Here is an 18495-nt window from a genome sequence, read left to right as displayed (position 1 = left end):
CTCTATAGTTTCTGTGTCTCCACAGAAGGCACATTTCCCTAATTTCCTTCGGGATTAATAAAGTATTCTGATTATGATTATGATTATGTTTCCCAATCAAGAATAATGTAGCATTTAACCCAGTATGTCCAAATCTCAATCTCGATATGACCATCTCCTCTCTCCTGCTCCTTCCAGTGGTCCTCATTTCTCCTACCCCCCTTTGTATTGTACACAACCACCATCCTCTCCTTTCCTCCTCCCACTGCTTTTGCCATCTACCCCTCATTTCTTGCCGTATGATACTCTTCACTTCAGCTTGACCAAAACTAACAGCCAGGTCAACTGTCCCATGTTTTGTGGCTTGCTTCGCCGCTCCGTCTGCCATTTCATTCCCCATTATTCCATAATGGGCTGGAATCCATAGAAACACAACTGTAAGACCCATCATGTTTATCCTGAACAGTGTTTGCTGAATTTCTGCTAGAATATCTGCTCTCACATCTGAGTGACTACCTTGTAAACTAAGCAATGATGCTCTTGATTCTGAACAAACAATAGCTTTTAATGGCCTCATATCTTCCACCCACTGAACCGCCAACAGAATTGCAAGCAGTTCTCCAGTGAATACTGACAGTCTATCAGTGATCCTTTTTTCTATTTTAACCATGAACTCTGGGACCACAACTGCTACACCAATTTGACTGGCTGAATCCTTAGATGCATCCGTATATAATTGAACACAACCATAAAACTGGTCAATGTAAGCCTTCACAGTATAGGAGTTTAAAATAAATGCCCCATCCTTAGTCTTCTTATCCAGTAGAGTGAAATCAACTATGGCTTCAGGAAGTATCCAGGGAGATATTGCTGGTAACGAAACTCGTCCAACTGATCCAGTTTAAATTCACTTGCTCTTCCACCCACAATCCACCCAAAGCTCTTTGATTTCCACCTTCCTTTCTCCCAGCAAGGGTTAAGAACTGCTTGTGGTGGGTGATCCTGTCCATGGCCTTGAAGATTTGCCCAATAATTAAGTACAAGTTGTGTTCTTCTCAGTCCTAGAGGCATCTCCCCCATCTCCACCTCCCTCCTCTCCTTCTCCAGCTGCTCTGTTATCAAACTGTAATTTCAGCGAGTTTGGTCCAATCGGCGTTCCGTACTTTAGCCACGCAAACACGTCATTTTGTAGTTCACAGTTGGCTTGACCGAAGTCGGAATTCTTTAGTAACAGCTGACACCTGCTGGTTTTAGTGATGTGATGTCGTTCCTTTTCAAATTTAAAGGAATAATATGAGATATAACCCCAAACTTTTTTAGCTTTAAGTACTAAAAGTTTAACTCACACCGCCTCTGACGTAACTACAGCATCCGAATGAGAAATGTTTACCCTTGATTAGGTAAGAAATTAGGTAATATTAGGCAATAAATTATTAATGTAGAAGATCATAGTTAAAACAAACAAAAGTTGTTTGTTTTTTTTAAGTTTAAAGCGAATATCTTGTAACAGACATTTATCATTGCAGGATTAGCACAGATGCACAGGAATACGAGTGAAATAAAAATGCCATTTATGGTATCATTTTCTGCTAATTAAAGGGTAATACAAAACGTAAATATTACAATAGCGCCATGGGCCACAGTCCAACATCAACAAAAGCTAAACAAAAATCTTAACAACAGTAACAACAATAATAATTTAATGTTGTTATTTATGTTAGCCACACACACACACACACACACACACACACACACACACACACACACACACACACACACACACACACACATATATATGTGTGTGTAACAATGTGCTGCTTTGGAAAGATGAAACCAAAGTTGAGATGGTTGGTCATAATGCACACCGCCATGTTTGCCAAAAAACCAAACACAGCATATCAACACAAACATCTCATACCAGCTGTTGGTGGTAGAGGGGGGTAACAATTTGAGGACTGTTTTGCGGCCACAGGACCTGTGCACCTTGCATTCACTGTGCTAATCAAAAGTATTTTAGGGTCAAATAAGAAGTAATCGGTCCCATAGCTACAGCTTGGCAGCAAATCTGCAACAGAATGGCTAAAAAAATATGTTGCATTGGCTCAGTCAAAGTCCAGGCTGCAACCTTATTAAAATATTGTAGCAGGACCTTCAGAGAGCTGTGCATAAAAGTTTGCCTGCTAACGTCAATTAGCTGAAGCAACACCGTAAGGACGTGTGGGCCTAAATTCCTCCAAAATGACGTTAGAGATTGATAAAGTCATGTGGAAAATGTACTGTATGCCACTGTATGTATTTTCCTTACTTGTATATTCAGGCTGTGCCTCTATGCTGCTACTTTATGTCATTATGTTTACATTTCGGTAGTAATGTGTTTCAGTAATAATATGCAGGATGCGTATTAAAGAGAAGATGTCTTGAAAGTATACTGTTAAACGATGTTTTTATTTTTATGCGGCACAGGCAAACCCGGAAGCTGCTTGCTTGACGGCAGAGAGCAGGAGACACGTGGTTTGATAAAGAGATAAATTGCGGCTCGGGCTCATTAACGACCTCTCTTCCTTGTTGCGGTGATGCAGGTCGGACATGAGGTGCTGGAGAGACGAGAACTGACGAGGTGACACCTTGTTTTACTCTAAATGTTCACCTTTAGTGATGATTCTCTTCGTTATTGTCGCAGGTGTCGTGTTTATATTTATGCGTTTGCGCGTTTCTTGACGTTATTTCCGCACATTGTTAGCTCGCAGCTTCAGTAGCGCCAAATGCACCTCGTGGTTTCCGCTGATGAGGAAAATGCAGCTGAATATTAAACGATGCGTACGAGGGACTGATGCAATTTAGGCTTTGATTGGGAGCTCAGTGAACTTTAAGGTGCTGGGGCTGTGTTCTGTAATGTTATAACAGTTTAGGTTGATGTGTTTGAGGTTAATGACTCCCATAGGAGGAAGACCTGTGGGTCAGGGTTGGTGTGTACTTCAAACATCACATACAAAACGATCTAAATGAAGCTGGCTTGCTTCACCGAGAACTGAACGAAACTGATTAAAATTGGAAGTTAATTTTAGTTGCGTCAAACGACACAATACCCGTGCATAAGACCTCCGTGCTACTATGTTGGGTCAACTAACGTCCACTATGAACTTCATAAGTAACAAAGTTAAAACTAATATAAAGGTCAAGCACTAAGGCCTTGTTTACAAAGGGTATAATCCGTTTTATTAAGAACTTGAGGAGTCAGCGTGTTCCCTTTGTTTATGCTTGTAAAACAAAGGGTTTCCTGTCTTGTCCTGAGTGTAAATTCCTAAATGAGCTAAATAGGTTCTGTAAGTTCTAAACATTGCTGTAATATTTACCAAAATCACAAGCTGAATGTTCAGTTCACACATTTTAAAATGCATCAACTAAACTGTGCATTATATAAAAAATAAGAAATTATTTCTTTACTCTTAGCTTTATCACACTAGGCCCATTAATTGAGTTGTGCCATTTCAGTTCTCATCCTATACCTGCTGCAGATGCAGACTTGCCAGCTTTTAGTCAAACCTTGATGATGAGTTGCATGTGAGTCCGTGTTTCACCTGAAACCTCATGATTATCTTTCACTGCACTGATGGGTTTGACAGTAAGGGCGCAGGTCAGGCACTCTGGTGTGTAAGTGCACAGTTAAGCTAATCTTATGTTCCTTTTCTTTCAGGATTTCAGAACCTGGGTGTGTCCAAGGTAAGGTTTCTTCAGTTTTGTTCGCTGAAATTGCATCACAATATCTGTTGGTTTAAAAGTGTGGAAATTCCAAGCTTTAGATTCAAGGTGTTTAATGTCATGTGTCCAAAGAAAGGCATTTCTCTGTGCAAATGAAATTGTTTCTTTGCTGTCCACCCTCAGATGCTGGTTAAGATATACAATAGAAATAGAGCAGATAAAATACAAATGGTATAAATAAATGAAGACAGAAAAGGAGATAAAATTAAGAAATTTAAGATGCTGAAGTCAGGTGGTCTATAGTCAAAATTTAACTAGGGTCAAATTCTGCTAGGTAATTTCTTTTTTGACTTTTTGAAATTAAATGGTTAATGCAATCCACTCTGGATATCAAAATCCAGCCCATAATCTGATATTGAATGGCCAATAAGCTTGCATCACAAAGGAACCGTATGATCTAATAGCCAGTTTTCATTAGTCCCTATTCGGGTCAGGACACTTTTTAGGGTTTTCCATTAGGTGATAGTACCTGGTACTTTTTAGTACCAACTCAACCGGGGTACCAAGCAATCGAGGCAGAAATATGAAAATGTGTCGGTAGATGTGGTCACTGATTGGCTAGTCAGTGATGCATGAAGTCAGCAAAGCCATTAAGTTGATGACTTTAAATTAACTTAGGTTAACATTAAAGTGTTACTTAGTCTGTGCAGTATGTTTTTATATTGTGGTGTACTAAAAATGTGTAACCAGAGTTTAGTACAACATAGTTCAACAGCACCCCCACTTTTTTTTTTAAATTTATTTTAAACTCTAAAGTGATTGTAATGCTGAATTAATGCCTTTGAGGCTCTATTAATATTTTCTTTGTTTGACAGGTGATGGATCCTTCATGAGCTCTGGCTGCTGGGTTTCCTCAGGTGGAAATGTTGTGATTTTAAAGTATTAAATGTAATTTATTTTAATTAAATCTTTGTTTACTGACAAATACAACTCGATCTATATTTCAGTGATAACAATTTGTAGTAGGTACATTTGTGTGTTCAATAAAGCATCTTTTTTGTAAATCAAACTTTTGCAGGTTTTTATTTCAAATGTGTAATTTGAATTGTTTTTGCAGGATGTGTTGGGCTTGGACTGTGCAAAGGACTTCTTTTTAATTATGGTTAATGTGCCGTACATTTGAAGTTGGGGCAAAATGGGTAAATGAATATTAAAATTAGACTAGGAGCATGTCTAAATGGACCAGTCAAAACATGTTTAAAGTGTAGTGGGGAAAATGACTAAATTAAAATTCCTGTTGCCTAATCTGCGAAAAGGCGTTACTGAAAGGTATGAAAAGCATCAGTAAAACTGAGGTCTTGACCTCAGTATACACTCACTGGGCTCTGTCATTGGCTACAGCCTGCTACTATAGCAGATATTTGACAAGATGCTGAAAAGACTACTCAGATTTTGGTCTATTTGGATGTGATGGAATCAGTTGCTTTGGGTTTGGCATCTGATACAACCTTCATTCCACAAACCAAAGGTGCTGTATTTGACTGGAGGCTATTTGAGCAGTGAGCTCGTTTTCAAGTTGAGGAAACCAGTTTGAGATGACCTGAGCCTTGTTCCTTGGCAGCAACAATGGTATGCAAGTGTACTTGTGTTTAACAACGCTCAAACATTGATCACCAGCATCGATACAAGCCTGGAGAATCCACTGTTGCACAAAACTCTGACTTTGACCATTTTTGGTGAGGAAATTGTAGCATTGGGAATGGCACATTTTCTGCAGCTGTAGCCAATTTTCTTTAATTTAGAGATGCTCTTCTACATTTGTAACAATTAAAGTTGGTGGTGCCTTTTCTTGGCTCAAAGTCATTCTGGCTTTAACGATGACAAAATAAAAACAGATTATGTAGAAATGTTGGACAAAAAGCAGGTTAAACACGAGTCCTTTGACTTGAGCTTCTATGTAACAAATCTGACAGAAGCTCATGACACTGTCAATTGCAGAAGATTTTAAATGTTTTTGTTTTTTTTCATTGAAAGTAAACTGCATTAAAAATTTCTTGATATTGAATATGCAGTTTTCTTAAAGTGTACTTTAGTAGCAAGCATCAGTTTTCATTCACACCATTTTTATTTTACAAAATCAGTCTTTACATTAAGGAATAAAAACTGTAAATACGTTAAAACTACAGTTTTAACGTATTTACAGACCTGAGACTTTACAGATATTCAGATGCACGTAGACGAAGGTAAACTGCTTGTGCTTACACTCCTGACTTCCACTTTAATTGTGTTATCACATTTTAAATAAAAAAAAATGCTGTGCTAATGCTTGTTGTGTGTAGCCTAAAATCTATAAGTCCACATAAAGCTTTACACAATTTTAAGTGCTTTCATTTATATATACAGTCTGTTAGTGTATGAAGTTCATTCAACATTCCTGTTCTCTGGAGTAGAAGCCACTGTACGATTTTGACAATCAACATTACTCTCTCCGACATTGTCAGTTGTGAGTCGGGTGCTTTTGGTTCCTGTTTGATCTGATAATGTTCCCTCAAATAGCTTAGCCATGAAGGCAAAACCATTTTTCTTGATGTAGGATTTCCCTGCAAAGGTGTAGAGGACTGGGTTAGCACAACTGCTGATGAAGGCCAAAGCTGAGGTCACTGCACGGCTGGACTGAGAGATGGTATCTAATCTGCAGGGGAAAAGTTTGAAAAGTCATATATATATATATATATATTTTTTTTTTTTTCCAGCTGTGTTCATTGCACATAGATTTCTCCACATTCTGAATAATTTCATAATATTATGTACTTGAGATGGTAGGATGGTCAATGTCTTAACAACTTCACATTGAGGAACATTACTCTGAAATTGCTGCACATATTTTAGATGTAGTTTTTGCAGATTGGTGACCCTTTACCCATCTTTACTTGTGAAAAACTATACCTCTCTAAGATGCTCTTACTGACCTGTTCCTCTAGCACTTCCACTGCACTTTTTGCATTTAAACATTCAAAGTTTGTACTTGCTCTTGTAAGAATGCCCCCCCCCCTCCCACACACACACACACACACACACCCACACCCAAAAAAGCTTTTTTTTTTTTTTTGGTTTCAGCAGAGTGGATCCCGCCCGAGGGCCCAGACACTTCCACCTTCCTCGCCTGCTCAGGTGTGGTGGGAAGTCGGGGGCCGAGCTGGGGACGTGACCCAAGGATCCACAGAGCTGTAGGTGCCCCAAGTTATTCTCAGGCAGGGGAGGGGGTGGTGGCCTAGCCCGCTGTAGTCTGATCCCAAAGCTGATGAGGGAGTGGATCCCGCCCAAGGGCCTGGACACTCTGCCATTGCCTGTGAGATGTCCACTTTCCTCATCAGTCCTGAGCTAGGGATGTGACCCGAGGGTCTCACTCACTGGCTAACACATTAGCCACAGCTAGCCGCTAGAGACACAGCAGCTACAACTTTGTTGTGGGGATCCGGGCAACAGAATCCTGGGAAGCTACCGAGACAGGCTTCCCACCATAAAGGTAAACGGACACACACTGTCACCACACACTAACCATATATTGATGCCACACAAAAGCACACACATGTACAACCAAGTAAAGAATATGTAACAGAGTGGAGAAAGAGCCTCTACAGAAAACTTAAGTTACTCACCTTTCTCTTATGGGTGAGTTCTTTGGGTACCAAGCAGCTGCCACCTTTGGTAGAAAACAAAACACACTCAGTATTCACTCAAAAGCACAGCTCTCTTAACAGAAATTTTGAGCAGATTTGATGCGAATATTTGTCAAGAACACGCCCTCGCACACCTGTACCATGTTGATGACGTGGTACGGCAGCCAGAACAGACCAAATGTGATGACAATAGCCAGGATGAGTTTCTCGCTGCGGGCATTTCGTTGGAACTTGGTCTCCCTCAAGCGTTTCAGGATGACAACATAGCAGGTTATAATGATTGCATAAGGAATAATGAATCCTGCCACTGTCTCAAATGCGTACTGAAACCTCACCTGAAAACAAGAGCATATAAAGAAAGGCACTTTTCTTCAGACATGAACTGATTTCTCCAAATATGGAAAACAAATAAAGAAGTAAAAGCTAAAATTGTAAAACTGTTTAAGTTGAATTAACTTATTTGCTTTGTTTTTGTCAAATTAGAGGACAAAATCAAACATCTGATGACTTTAAGCCACGTCATGATGTCTTTTGTGTGAAAAAGCACCTTCTGCATAATAAGTATTTTTACTATATACATTCTGAAGGGAATTTGGATGCTACTAGTTTTGAAGCCTTAATTAACAACAACTTTTATTGTTGCCACTTTAGCTTAGTGGGTGAACAAGCGAGCACCTGCCACATGGCTGGAGAGCTATGACCTAGGTTTGAATCTGACCTACAGCACTTTGCTGCATGTCTTCCCTCTCTCCTCCTCTTCAAGTATCATCTTAACTGCTTTGCTATCCAATAAAGGGAAAAATGCCAACAAAACTAGTATTTTAAAAAGAGGACTTTTACCTGTAAAAACAATGTTTTGCATTGATCCTTTATGAAGGATTAACACAAAAGCTTGAAACACATGGAGTCTAGTGTATAAAGAATCTTTTAGTAAAAGTAATCTGCTCAAAGCACTATGGATACTAGTTAAGCTGCAGCTATAAAAGGCCTTAAACACAGTAAAAAAACACATCTGCAACCTCCTGCTAAAATAGACTGTCTACTTGTTCATGAAGTTGTATCTAATAAAATTTATTTTTATGTAAGTATTACCATTATTTCTTTTATTATTATTTTTTAAGTCAGTGGTTTGTGACATTGAAACAGAATTCATTTTTAAAGAAAAGACTGTTCTCAGTTTTTTTCTCTTCAGCACCCTATTATAAACTGATGTGAATTAAGAAGGTTGATATCATCCAATGAAGATTTTCAAGTTGTTGATGCATCTTTATTAAAAAACAAAAAACAAAACAAACCTAATTTCAGATAGGTGTGCTGGACCTTTTGCTCAAAGCATGTGATCATGTTCAATACCTCACTCACTATTTTACGGGCTCTCACATGCAGAAGGTTTTTTGAAGGCATTTTATGGATGGAAATATGATTATGAAACTAATCAGATCAGTGGCAGACAAATAACCAACACAAGTGTACTTACATGTCTACGCAGTGTGTGATTGGATGCACACACATATGTTGTTTGATTCATATCATCAGTTTCTTTTTTCACATCTCGAAACACCAATGAGGGGATAGACATGGCCATCACTAGCACCCATGTGCCTAGGATCACCCTCCTCACAACCTTCCTGGTGATCAGGCGATACAGTGTGTGTGGAAAGACTATGGCCAACAGCCTGTGCACGCTCATCAGGGTTATCAGAAAGATTGACGCATACATGTTGGAGTTGCACAGGTAGAACAGGATTTTACACATGGCGTTTCCAAAGACCCACGTCTGCATGACCAGGTAGATGATGAAAAAGATGGTGAGAGCCATGAGGAACCCATCAGCACATGCCAAGTTAAGGATGAGGAGAGTGGTGACTGAGCGTTGTTGGCAGCGGGCCAGGATGCTCCAGACAATGAAGAGATTTCCAGGGACGCCCAGGAGGAAGACCAAGCTGAGGATGAGGGCACCAATGGCTGCGGAATAGTCATTTTTCACAGCATTTTCATCATCAGGGTCAGGGGTGGGGTTTGGTCCAGTCAGAGGTGAGAGACTTGAGTAGCTCATGGCAGAAGAATTTTTGATCCTTTAGATGGGAAAAAACATTAGAACACCAAAAGGAAATTATGTAGCTTACAGCTGCTCCAAGACAATGACAGTAACAGACTAAACTAATTTAATATGACAATGTATTAAAAAGTCTACAAAACATCAGCAATAGCTCTAAAATATATAAAACTATAGATCAATTTAAATATCAAGAATATTACAGAGGTGAAATAAATGAGATTGACATTTAACTCTATAAATCAATAAATAAACAAAACTAATGAGGTCCAAAATACTAGAGTAGCCCTTGATAAATGCTAACTTCATGGAAACTGTTTACAGTGGTTATAATTCAGCATGACTGTCAGGTTAGCAGATTGCCCCTTCAGTATTATTTATTATCATTCATTCATTCATTTATCTTTTTAAGATAAGCACCTTTGAACTGCATTTTCGGACTCTCCACATTGAACAGATGTTTCTTATCAAGAAAGAGCTTCAATACCTTAATCCAGAAATCATGGGAGACCACCCAAAACACGTTTAACCTGCACTGCCAAAGCCTAAATCCTATTTTACTTAATAGATCTAAAAAACTTCTACAAATATGAAAACCAAAATGTTTGACTTTGGTAGTGTTTATTTTTCGACATTTAACCATCAGCTCTGTACAGATAGATTTTAGACACTTCCTAAAACCACAACCTATTTTTTCTCTGTGTTAAGCAAATTAGATATAGTTTTTTACTAGTTTATTTTTTTTTAAAAGAGACAGAAATTACTGAACACAGAGTTTTTGGACGATTTGATTCTTTCAACAAACAACATTCAAACAAACCATAATATTAAGAAGACAGTCATACACAATAACTGAGGACATGTGCTACCCTGACACAGCGTTTAAATATTTGCAACCAAGCCAACGATTCAGCCCAAACTTGTCGAACATTAGCTGCACTGCGTCAAAGAAAAGTATACAGTCTTTGTTTCAAGTTGATTTTTTTTCTCCTTTGTCTCATGTCGAAAACTGATATGCCGAAGTCACAGACAGTCATCCTCTGCGTCAGTTTTGCACCTTGTGGTAAAAAGTATGACGCATCTGTGCACTGATCGCAAAGACAAAATAAATATAAGTGATAGTGACAGAAGTCTAAAGGTTCACAAACTGGTCAACATACGATGATATGATGAGAACAAGACATCAAGTCTTAATTTCTTTTCTCTGGTACCACTAAAACACACTGTTTATTTTCCCCTGTTGGAGTTTTGCAAGTAATTAAAAAAATTAATTACTGCCAGGCTTACATCACCAGTAAGTATTGCAACAAAAATAAGATGCTGTTTGTTATCAAAAAGAGGTCCAAAAGAAAATATGCTAAAATGGCTATTTAGTATATATTATATTGCTCACCTTTTGACGGTTTGTTATTTCTCCGTGATGTGTATGAGCTTAGGATGTCCGCTGTTCCCAAAATTTGATGGTGTTCCTGTGAGCTGAATAAAAACTGAATCCTTTCCTGCCTCGCAGGCTGTAACATGCTGTCGGTGAGGGGATGTCCTTCCTTAAAAGTCATGCTATTTCTTTTTCTGTCTTGCACAACTTTCCTATGTCATGTTTGCTGGGCACACAGGCACAAACATGTATTTAGAGATTACACACACACACATCAGCAAAATGTAATTGTTCACATAAGTCTCTGTCACTGACAGAAATGCTAATTTTCAAAATATAAAACAAAACCAAACAAAAAACCCAAACAGAACAAAAAGAAAAAAAATATTTAAACAGCCTTAAAAATACAGAACAATTGAGAACAACAACCAATTCTAAACTGGGAGCGAAATGAAGTCAGATCTGTTATTCACTGTAATCTCTTCCTGTCTGTCAGATCCAGAAGCCAGTAGCTAAACACATTTTGAATTATTTTTACCAATGGAAATCAGGAAGAAAAAAGATTCAGAAAGAGAAGTACTGATAGATGAATTCATGAATTAAAAAGGCATGCAGAATTCCTGACAATATATCAGTGTTTAAGGCAGAGATGTCAGGTTTATGTTATTGTTTGGCTGCCATGCACTGCATGTGGGTGTCCAGGGCAGTGCGGATGAAGATCAGTTCGCAAAAAGAGTCACTCTTGAGGAAAGAACCGAATGTACATATGTCATAACCATTGAGGAAATGTGTGAAAACAAGGAAAACAGAAAATCTTTCATTCATGAAAGCCATGACAAATACACTTTCCCTCCACAATTAAAAGATATTTTATTGTAACCAGGTTGAAACTTTGTGGTTGTGAGTTAATGATTGAGGTGACTGATTAATAAAGATCCCGATGGAAAGTTTTCAGAATCAGTAGAAGCAGTTTTCAATCTTCACACCATTTAATAGCATGCAGGGATTACATGGGTATCTTATTTTTAGACTGTTGAATACAATACACAGTCCAGCAGAGGGCAGCAACACTTCAGCACTCTGTCTACCTAACATTAGCAGAGATCCCTGAAAAACAGCTGCTCCTAATACATCCAAGTTCTCTGTTTTAATTACATAACCCAGCAATCAGTGACCTTCAGGGAACCATGAAGGAACATTCTTTCTAAGTTCCCTGAAGGTTGTGAGGGCCAAAATGAGGCTATGTGAGACAGTGAAACATTTGAAGCATTTGTGCTGGAATTGCATCGAGGTTTTGGTGCGAGATCGACAGACGGATTGGTGCCGTGTCTGCAGCGATGTACTGTACTGGTTCGTCGTGGTGATGATAGAGCTGAGTATAAAAGCAAAGCTCTCAATTTACCATTTGGTCTATGTCCCTACCTTCACCTACAGTTACGAGCTATGGGTAGTGACCAAAAGAAATAAGTGGAAATAAGCTTCCTCCAAAGACTGGAATCTGATGCCACATCAAAAGGAGCCAGTTGGTTTGAGCATCTTACTAGCATTTCTCTTGGGCGCCTGCGAGATGTCATTTTTAATATTTGCTGTCTTTGTCATATCATCAGCAGTCTACTGTTTACTATCATAGCCAAGTGGCTAACAAAGGTAAACAGAAGTTTTCCCAATTCCTACTAATGAATGTTATCTTGTTTCAAGATACATAATACCTGCCATTATCCAAAGTCACATCTGCTTTCCTGTATCTTTTGCTTGTTATCGTTTTCTCTTTTTTTTTTTTTTAAGCCTGGTGGCTTTGACCTTTTTTTGTCCATCTTCCATCAGTAATTTTGCTCTCCAGTATCAACACCCAACCCAACAACATAAACTAATAGACTACTAGATCTACACCTTGTTGTGATTTCACACAACCCAGGAGAAATAATTACTACATAATGGGCTTGAATTGACAATATTATGAAAGAAATGTGCACTATTTGGAAGCAGCCCGCCCCCTCCCCTTTCAACAGGTTGTGTGTGAGACTTCAGCACAGCAGCAGCAGCAAGCAGGCGCACCGAGGGCCCTGGCGCACACTTTTCGCTCACTCATGTGTATGATAGAATTTAGAAAACACATCGGTGAAAATTATAAGTCTATATAATAATGTCTTCAGCTTTTGTGTTTCTTGTCTTGCAGAACATGTGCAGGATTAAGTCTATCATCAGAGTAGATCTCCTGCTGACCTCCAAAATCCAAAAGGAAATGTTTTTGGCCCGGTTTAATAACCCTGTACAGCCTGTCATACAGTGGATGCAATGGGTGCCTATGGGCAACAAACAAAATGTCCAGTGTCCTTGGAACAAACATGTACCGGGTCAAAAACACGATGATGCCATGAAAGGGGAACTACCGGGCCTGGGCGGCCAGTGACAACATTACGAAGCAGGCGCGGACAACCGTCCCACACAGCACAAGGCCTGTTTTCATTGACTGAAGGGCAAGGACGTCCGGGTTCTGATCATTGCTGAGTGGCCATGGCAGTGTAGTCTACGCCAATATACACGGGAGAAACCAACACGTAGGAGAGACAGTCAGGGATGTGATTGGACTTTTACCAGCCACATGCTGAATGTCTATCGTAAACTCCGAAATGGACGCCAACTGGCGCTGCTGGCATGCGCTCCATGGGTCAGAGACCTTGGATATTGCAAGGGATCAACATATGTGGTAAAGTTGCAACCCTCGAGCAAAATGCATGCACTTCGTGTCATGAGGTGCAGGGCCAGCTACTCCCTGACGAAAACAACACGTTCGGTATCCAGTGTATGACTGAAAAAGGCGAGTGGCTGCCAGACACCGGAAACCCGCTGTTCCAACATGGCACCCTCTGCTACGTCCAATGCGTCAGTGGTTAATGCGATCTCTGCTGAAGGAAACGGGTGGGCCAGCAGGGTGGCATTAGCTAGCGCAGACTTGGCCGTGGATTATTCCTGGATGCATTCTGGGAGCCAGTCAACAAGATCTTTGGCTGTTTTACCTTTCAAGGCAGCGTAGAGCGGCTGTAGCAGGTGGGAAGCTCTGGGGAGAAAGTGGTTGTAAAAATTGATCATCCCCAAGAACTCCTGCAACACTTTAACCGACGTGGGATGCAGAAAAGCCGAAACGGCCTGGACCCCATCTGGCAACGGGACCACACTATCAGCAGAAATGCGGTGCTCCAGGAAATCCAGGACATGCAACCCAAACTGGCACTTGGAAGGGTTGGAAGCAGAGTAAAACATGGTGCAGATGGGACTCGTGCTCGCTCACCGAGCAGCTGGCCACCAATATATCGTCCAGGTACACGAAAACGAAAGGCAGCCCCCGCAAGACAGAGTCCATCAGCCTTTCAGGCCAAACAGCATGCACAAAGACTCGAATAAGCCAAAGAGGGTAATGACAGCGGTTTTAGAAACGTCTTCGGCGTGCACAGGAACCTGGTGATACCGCGGCACCACGTCAATGTCAGAAAAAATTCGAGGTCCCAGTGAGATGGGCGGAAAAATCCTGAATGTGGAGGTGGGGTAACGATCGTTCTCCGTGGCATTATTTAAACGGTGAAAATCTCTGCATGGCCGCCGCCGACCGTCTGCCAACACCCAGGTCTGAGAGGGAGAGAAGCTTTTCGGCTCGCTCCGCATCGGAGAGGGCATAGCGCTGAAGAAGTAGTTCCTTAAGGGCGGCATATTTCCCTTGGGCGGGTGGATCCCGGAGGAGGGTAATTGCACGACAGGTGGCTAGCGGGTTGAGCGAGGCCACCACATGGTGATACTTCGTGTTGTCAGTCGAGATGACACGAAGGGTGAACTGAGCCTCCACGTGCACGAACCACAATGCGGGATCATGGAGCCAAAAGTCCTGCAGCTTCAGCGCCACAGCAAACTTAGCTGCAGCAGGAGGCGGAGGACCTGCAGTCGTTGATGTATCCAGACCAGAGCCGGCGTCATCCTCAACCTGTAACATGTTTGAGTCTGGGGTCACCAATGTGGAGGTAAGCACAGACAACACGGGAGCTCTTAGTTCTCACTCCAGCTTTATTCCTCTCTTCACATCAACTGAATACATCGCCACAAAACTCAGCAACACATTTCCTCAACACTGGGTGTGAGTGGAGCCCTCTAGTGGTCCACCACAGCATTAAAATTTTAAATCGCGTTAATTGTGATGACAGCACCAACGTTGACAGCTATAGTTTGATGGTTTGTTTTTATTTTGCGAGCTGGTTATTAGGTGCTGCTCCAGCCAGCCAGAGAATCCCCGCTGCCCCGCCCTCTCCTCCCTGGAGTGGAAGCCCATTAAAATTTTATGTTAATCAGACTCTAGCAGGGCTGTGCAGAGAGGTTTAAAGGGGCGGGTGCTCAAAGTTTAAAAGGGGCACATTGAACCAGGTTGAATAACAACAACACACATTCATCAAGAATCTAATATGGGAAGGGCAGGGTTGTGTTGATCTGAGACTGTAGACATTAAAAAGTCCACAGGAGAGATGGTAGCTGATTAAAGTGTCATGAGATAATAACAAAATGCAAAGATTGGTGACAGCGCTTGGAACCATAAGGCAACAAAAACTGTGAGAAATAATTTAGGATCTGCCTGTGAATCACTCTTTGCTTCTCTTCTTCCTTCCATCCCATCATTTCATATATCTCTCTCCACTTGCTGTCTATGTGAGAACAAGGCACAACTTGTTATTGCAATAAACTATAATCTAATTATCCACACCTAACAACTCTTGCACTTAATCTATAATAAAATGATGACAGAAAAATGTTACAGCACTGCCTTTAGTAGCCTCACACAGCTCCTGCTGTTTCCTCCTCATGTCCTTACCAGGCATGTCTGCACAATGTTATATCATGAGTAATATTTTTTTTAAAATCCATCTAAATAAAACACACACATGCACGCACACACAGTGACATTTTAGACCTTCTTCAGAATACTGTATATACTATGGGCATCATGGTGCTGATCCAGAATCCTTACATTATTATTTATTACTAGAGCTACAATAATAAAGCAAAGAGGAGGGGGAAGTAATAAATATGAAATAATGTCATTATGATGATTCCATTTTTTTCACTATCCACTCTGTGCAAAGCTTATTACATTTTTAAACTGTAGAGATACAATAATTTTACTGCTGTAAAATCCAACTTTTGTCTTATTTAAAATATAAATCTAATATAATCTGCTTCTTAATGTATGTTCTTTAAAATACAGCGTGTGTTTTTTTAAATATTATAATAATGCATAATTATGTGGACATGCATATTAGATCGTTTTTAGTGAAATATAATCCCTCCAGAGAGGCAGGAAAAGCCCGGAAACTTACTTTAAAACTAAATATGTTCTAAATACTTTAAAACTAAATATGTTCCCTAAAAGGGTGACAGAGCTACAGACCCATGACAGCCTTACACAGGTAGCCAGCAGCTGTGACCAGCACTATATGTGCAGTTAATAAAAGGACAGGTATTCCATGTTTGGCACTGATCACCACCTGCACTCATGTATATATCTATCTATCTACTTAGCACTTTTAGTTCTTATTCTCATTTTTATTTTCATGTCTATTTAAGCTTAATTTATAACAGTATTTATAACAGTATGTTTGCACTGAAGCACCGCAGCAATTTCCTAATGTTGTAAACCCGCTCAACATTTGGCAATAAAACCCTTTCTGATTCTGATTCTAATGTTTGTCACGCTGTTGCACGCACAGCACGCTCGTTTGTTTCAGTTCGTCAGTTGCAACAAGACAACTTACCAACGTGTACGTAATAAGCTAATACTCCTGTGTGCTACACACTACAGTGTACGCTGTACACCTACTTACTGGTTGTGTCGCATCAGTCTGTGTCTCTGAGTTAACTTGTGTTTCTCCTACAGCTCCGGACCGCTAAAAATGCGCGTGCTCTTTGTGAGCTCGTTCCCGGCTCGTAACCAGCGCGTTCTGCCGTCAAGGGCGATCATTGGTTAAATGTGATCATGTGACTGGTGCAAGCGAGATCCTTTTATTTAGCAAAACTGTGATTAATAGTTAAATATTATTGTTGAGGGGCACAGACAGGACTCCGCACCCACACACACATAAAAAATAATAATAATTTTTTTTAAAAAGTTGCCTTATCAAAAGCGCACTTTGGGCATCCATCAGGAAAGGGGCGGGTGCTCAAGCCCCTCTAGCCCCCCCCCTCTGCACGTGCCTGGACTCTAGACTTTGTTTATCATTCCAAAAACTACCTCTATAAATCAACTTATATAATGGAAAGGATTTCCATATGCTTTCTATTAGCATTAAGTGTTTTTGTCAAACTAATGTAATTAGTTGTTCATTTTTTGTTGTTGTTGCATTTTTTCAGTGTGAAAATGCATTATATGTACAATGATATTTTTAGATTTTGTTATATTTTTATATCATACCTTTTATTTCTACATGCATTTAACATTTATTGTTCAAAATCATTAAATCACTATCTATTAATTTTCTACAGTTTTACCAATTTCAGTGAATAATCTTAAAAGATATACAACTAATATAACTGTGAAATCTGTGAAATTACCTTATACCTTTTCATAATTGACTAATACTTATAATTAGTAGGGGTGCAACGATACTCGTATCGATATTGAACCGTTTGATACAGTGCTTTCGGTTCGGTACGCATATGTACTGTATCTTGGATATAAGATCTTGGATGGCAGAAAACTTTTTACAACTTAACCAGGACAAAACTGAAGTTTTAATTGTCGGTCCTGAGGCTCAGAGAGAGAAACTCTTGTCTAAATTAGAGGCATTTTCACTATGTCCTTCGCTACAAGTGAAAAACCTGGGTGTTATTTTTGACTCTGAGCTTGGTTTTATCCCACATATTAAACATGTAACTAAAATTGGATTTTATCATCTAAAAAATATAGCCAGAGTCCGCCCTATTCTCTCTCGGGCCAACACGGAGATGCTGATGCATGCTTTTATTACCAGTCGCATTGATTACTGTAATGCCCTGCTCTCTGGTCTTCCTAAGAAGAATATTTCAACTTTACAACTCTTGCAAAACTCGGCAGCTCGTGTGCTGACGAAGACCAGAGGGCGGGCCCACATTACACCGGTTTTAGAATCGCTGCACTGGCTCCCCGTGTGTTTCAGGATCGATTTTAAAGTTCTTTTATTGGTTTTTAAATGTCTTAATGGTCTTGGGCCTTCCTATCTCTCAGATCTGCTTTTACCATACGAACCCTCGCGGACCCTGAGGTCCTCTGGTACTGGCCTTTTGATTGTCCCTAAAGTCAGGACACATACTCACGGAGAGGCAGCGTTTCAGTGGTATGGTCCTCGTCTGTGGAACAGCCTGCCGGAGGAGCTCAGGGCCGCAGAGAACGTACATGTTTTCAAGAACAGGCTCAAGACCCACCTTTTTAATTTAGCTTTTACTTAGCGATTATTTACTTTATGCTTATTTATTCTATCCTGTTATTCTATTATTAATTTAGGATTTACCTAATATTTGTTTGATTTTATTCTTATTCATTTTTTAATCTTCTTATTCTATTTATATTTATATTGTATCCTGTTCTTATTTATTTTATCATTTTACCCTATATATATTGTATTGCGTCATATCTCCAGTGTTTCCTCGGAGGGCGCTCTCTGCACCGGGGCTGTTATTGACCGTGGCTGCTGGGT

General features: G+C 40.0%; 1 protein-coding gene and 1 long non-coding RNA gene across 4 annotated transcripts; one reads left to right on the top strand and one right to left on the bottom strand.

Annotated features, from left to right (window-relative positions):
• Positions 1–2457: 2457 nt before the first annotated feature.
• LOC146553247 (uncharacterized) lies at positions 2458–4747 on the top strand. Its single transcript, XR_014889497.1, has 3 exons — positions 2458–2596; positions 3674–3699; positions 4554–4747. It is a non-coding gene; the product is annotated as an uncharacterized LOC146553247 (long non-coding RNA).
• Positions 4748–5566: 819 nt separating this feature from the next.
• LOC146553246 (leukotriene B4 receptor 1-like) lies at positions 5567–11447 on the bottom strand. 3 transcript variants are annotated; one of them, XM_085254863.1, is made up of 6 exons: positions 10808–11447; positions 9835–10502; positions 8836–9433; positions 7493–7693; positions 7338–7381; positions 5567–6370 (listed from the first exon to the last, which is right to left on the bottom strand). In XM_085254863.1, exons 3-6 carry the CDS (start codon positions 9412–9414, stop codon positions 6100–6102), a joined length of 1095 nt encoding a protein of 364 aa, XP_085110989.1. In that variant the 5' UTR covers positions 9415–9433; positions 9835–10502; positions 10808–11447; the 3' UTR covers positions 5567–6099. The 3 variants fall into 3 exon arrangements, with proteins under 3 accessions (XP_085110989.1, XP_085110986.1, XP_085110987.1); XM_085254860.1 differs by having other exon boundaries at positions 10260–10502; XM_085254861.1 differs by lacking the exon at positions 9835–10502 and having other exon boundaries at positions 5568–6370; positions 10808–11443.
• Between the last annotated feature and the right edge of the window lie 7048 nt (positions 11448–18495).

Source organism: Mchenga conophoros, linkage group LG18 (assembly GCF_057382185.1).
Source record: "Mchenga conophoros isolate Kocher_MC1m ecotype Shallow Benthic linkage group LG18, M_conophoros_male_GT1.1, whole genome shotgun sequence".
In the NCBI taxonomy this organism is placed as follows: Eukaryota; Metazoa; Chordata; class Actinopteri; order Cichliformes; family Cichlidae; genus Mchenga; species Mchenga conophoros.
Note: the sequence above shows the minus strand (reverse complement) of the source record. Positions and strands in the feature narration are given on the sequence as shown.

What these genes read in the sequence shown, in the direction of transcription:
- LOC146553246 (XM_085254860.1), bottom strand. An exon ending in ACGTCATCAACATGGTACAG is followed by an intron (nt 7,382 to 7,492) that starts GTGTGCGAGGGC and finishes TTTCTACCAAAG; the next exon opens with GTGGCAGCTGCTTGGTACCC. An exon ending in AACTCACCCATAAGAGAAAG is followed by an intron (nt 6,371 to 7,337) that starts GTGAGTAACTTA and finishes TTTCCCCTGCAG; the next exon opens with ATTAGATACCATCTCTCAGT.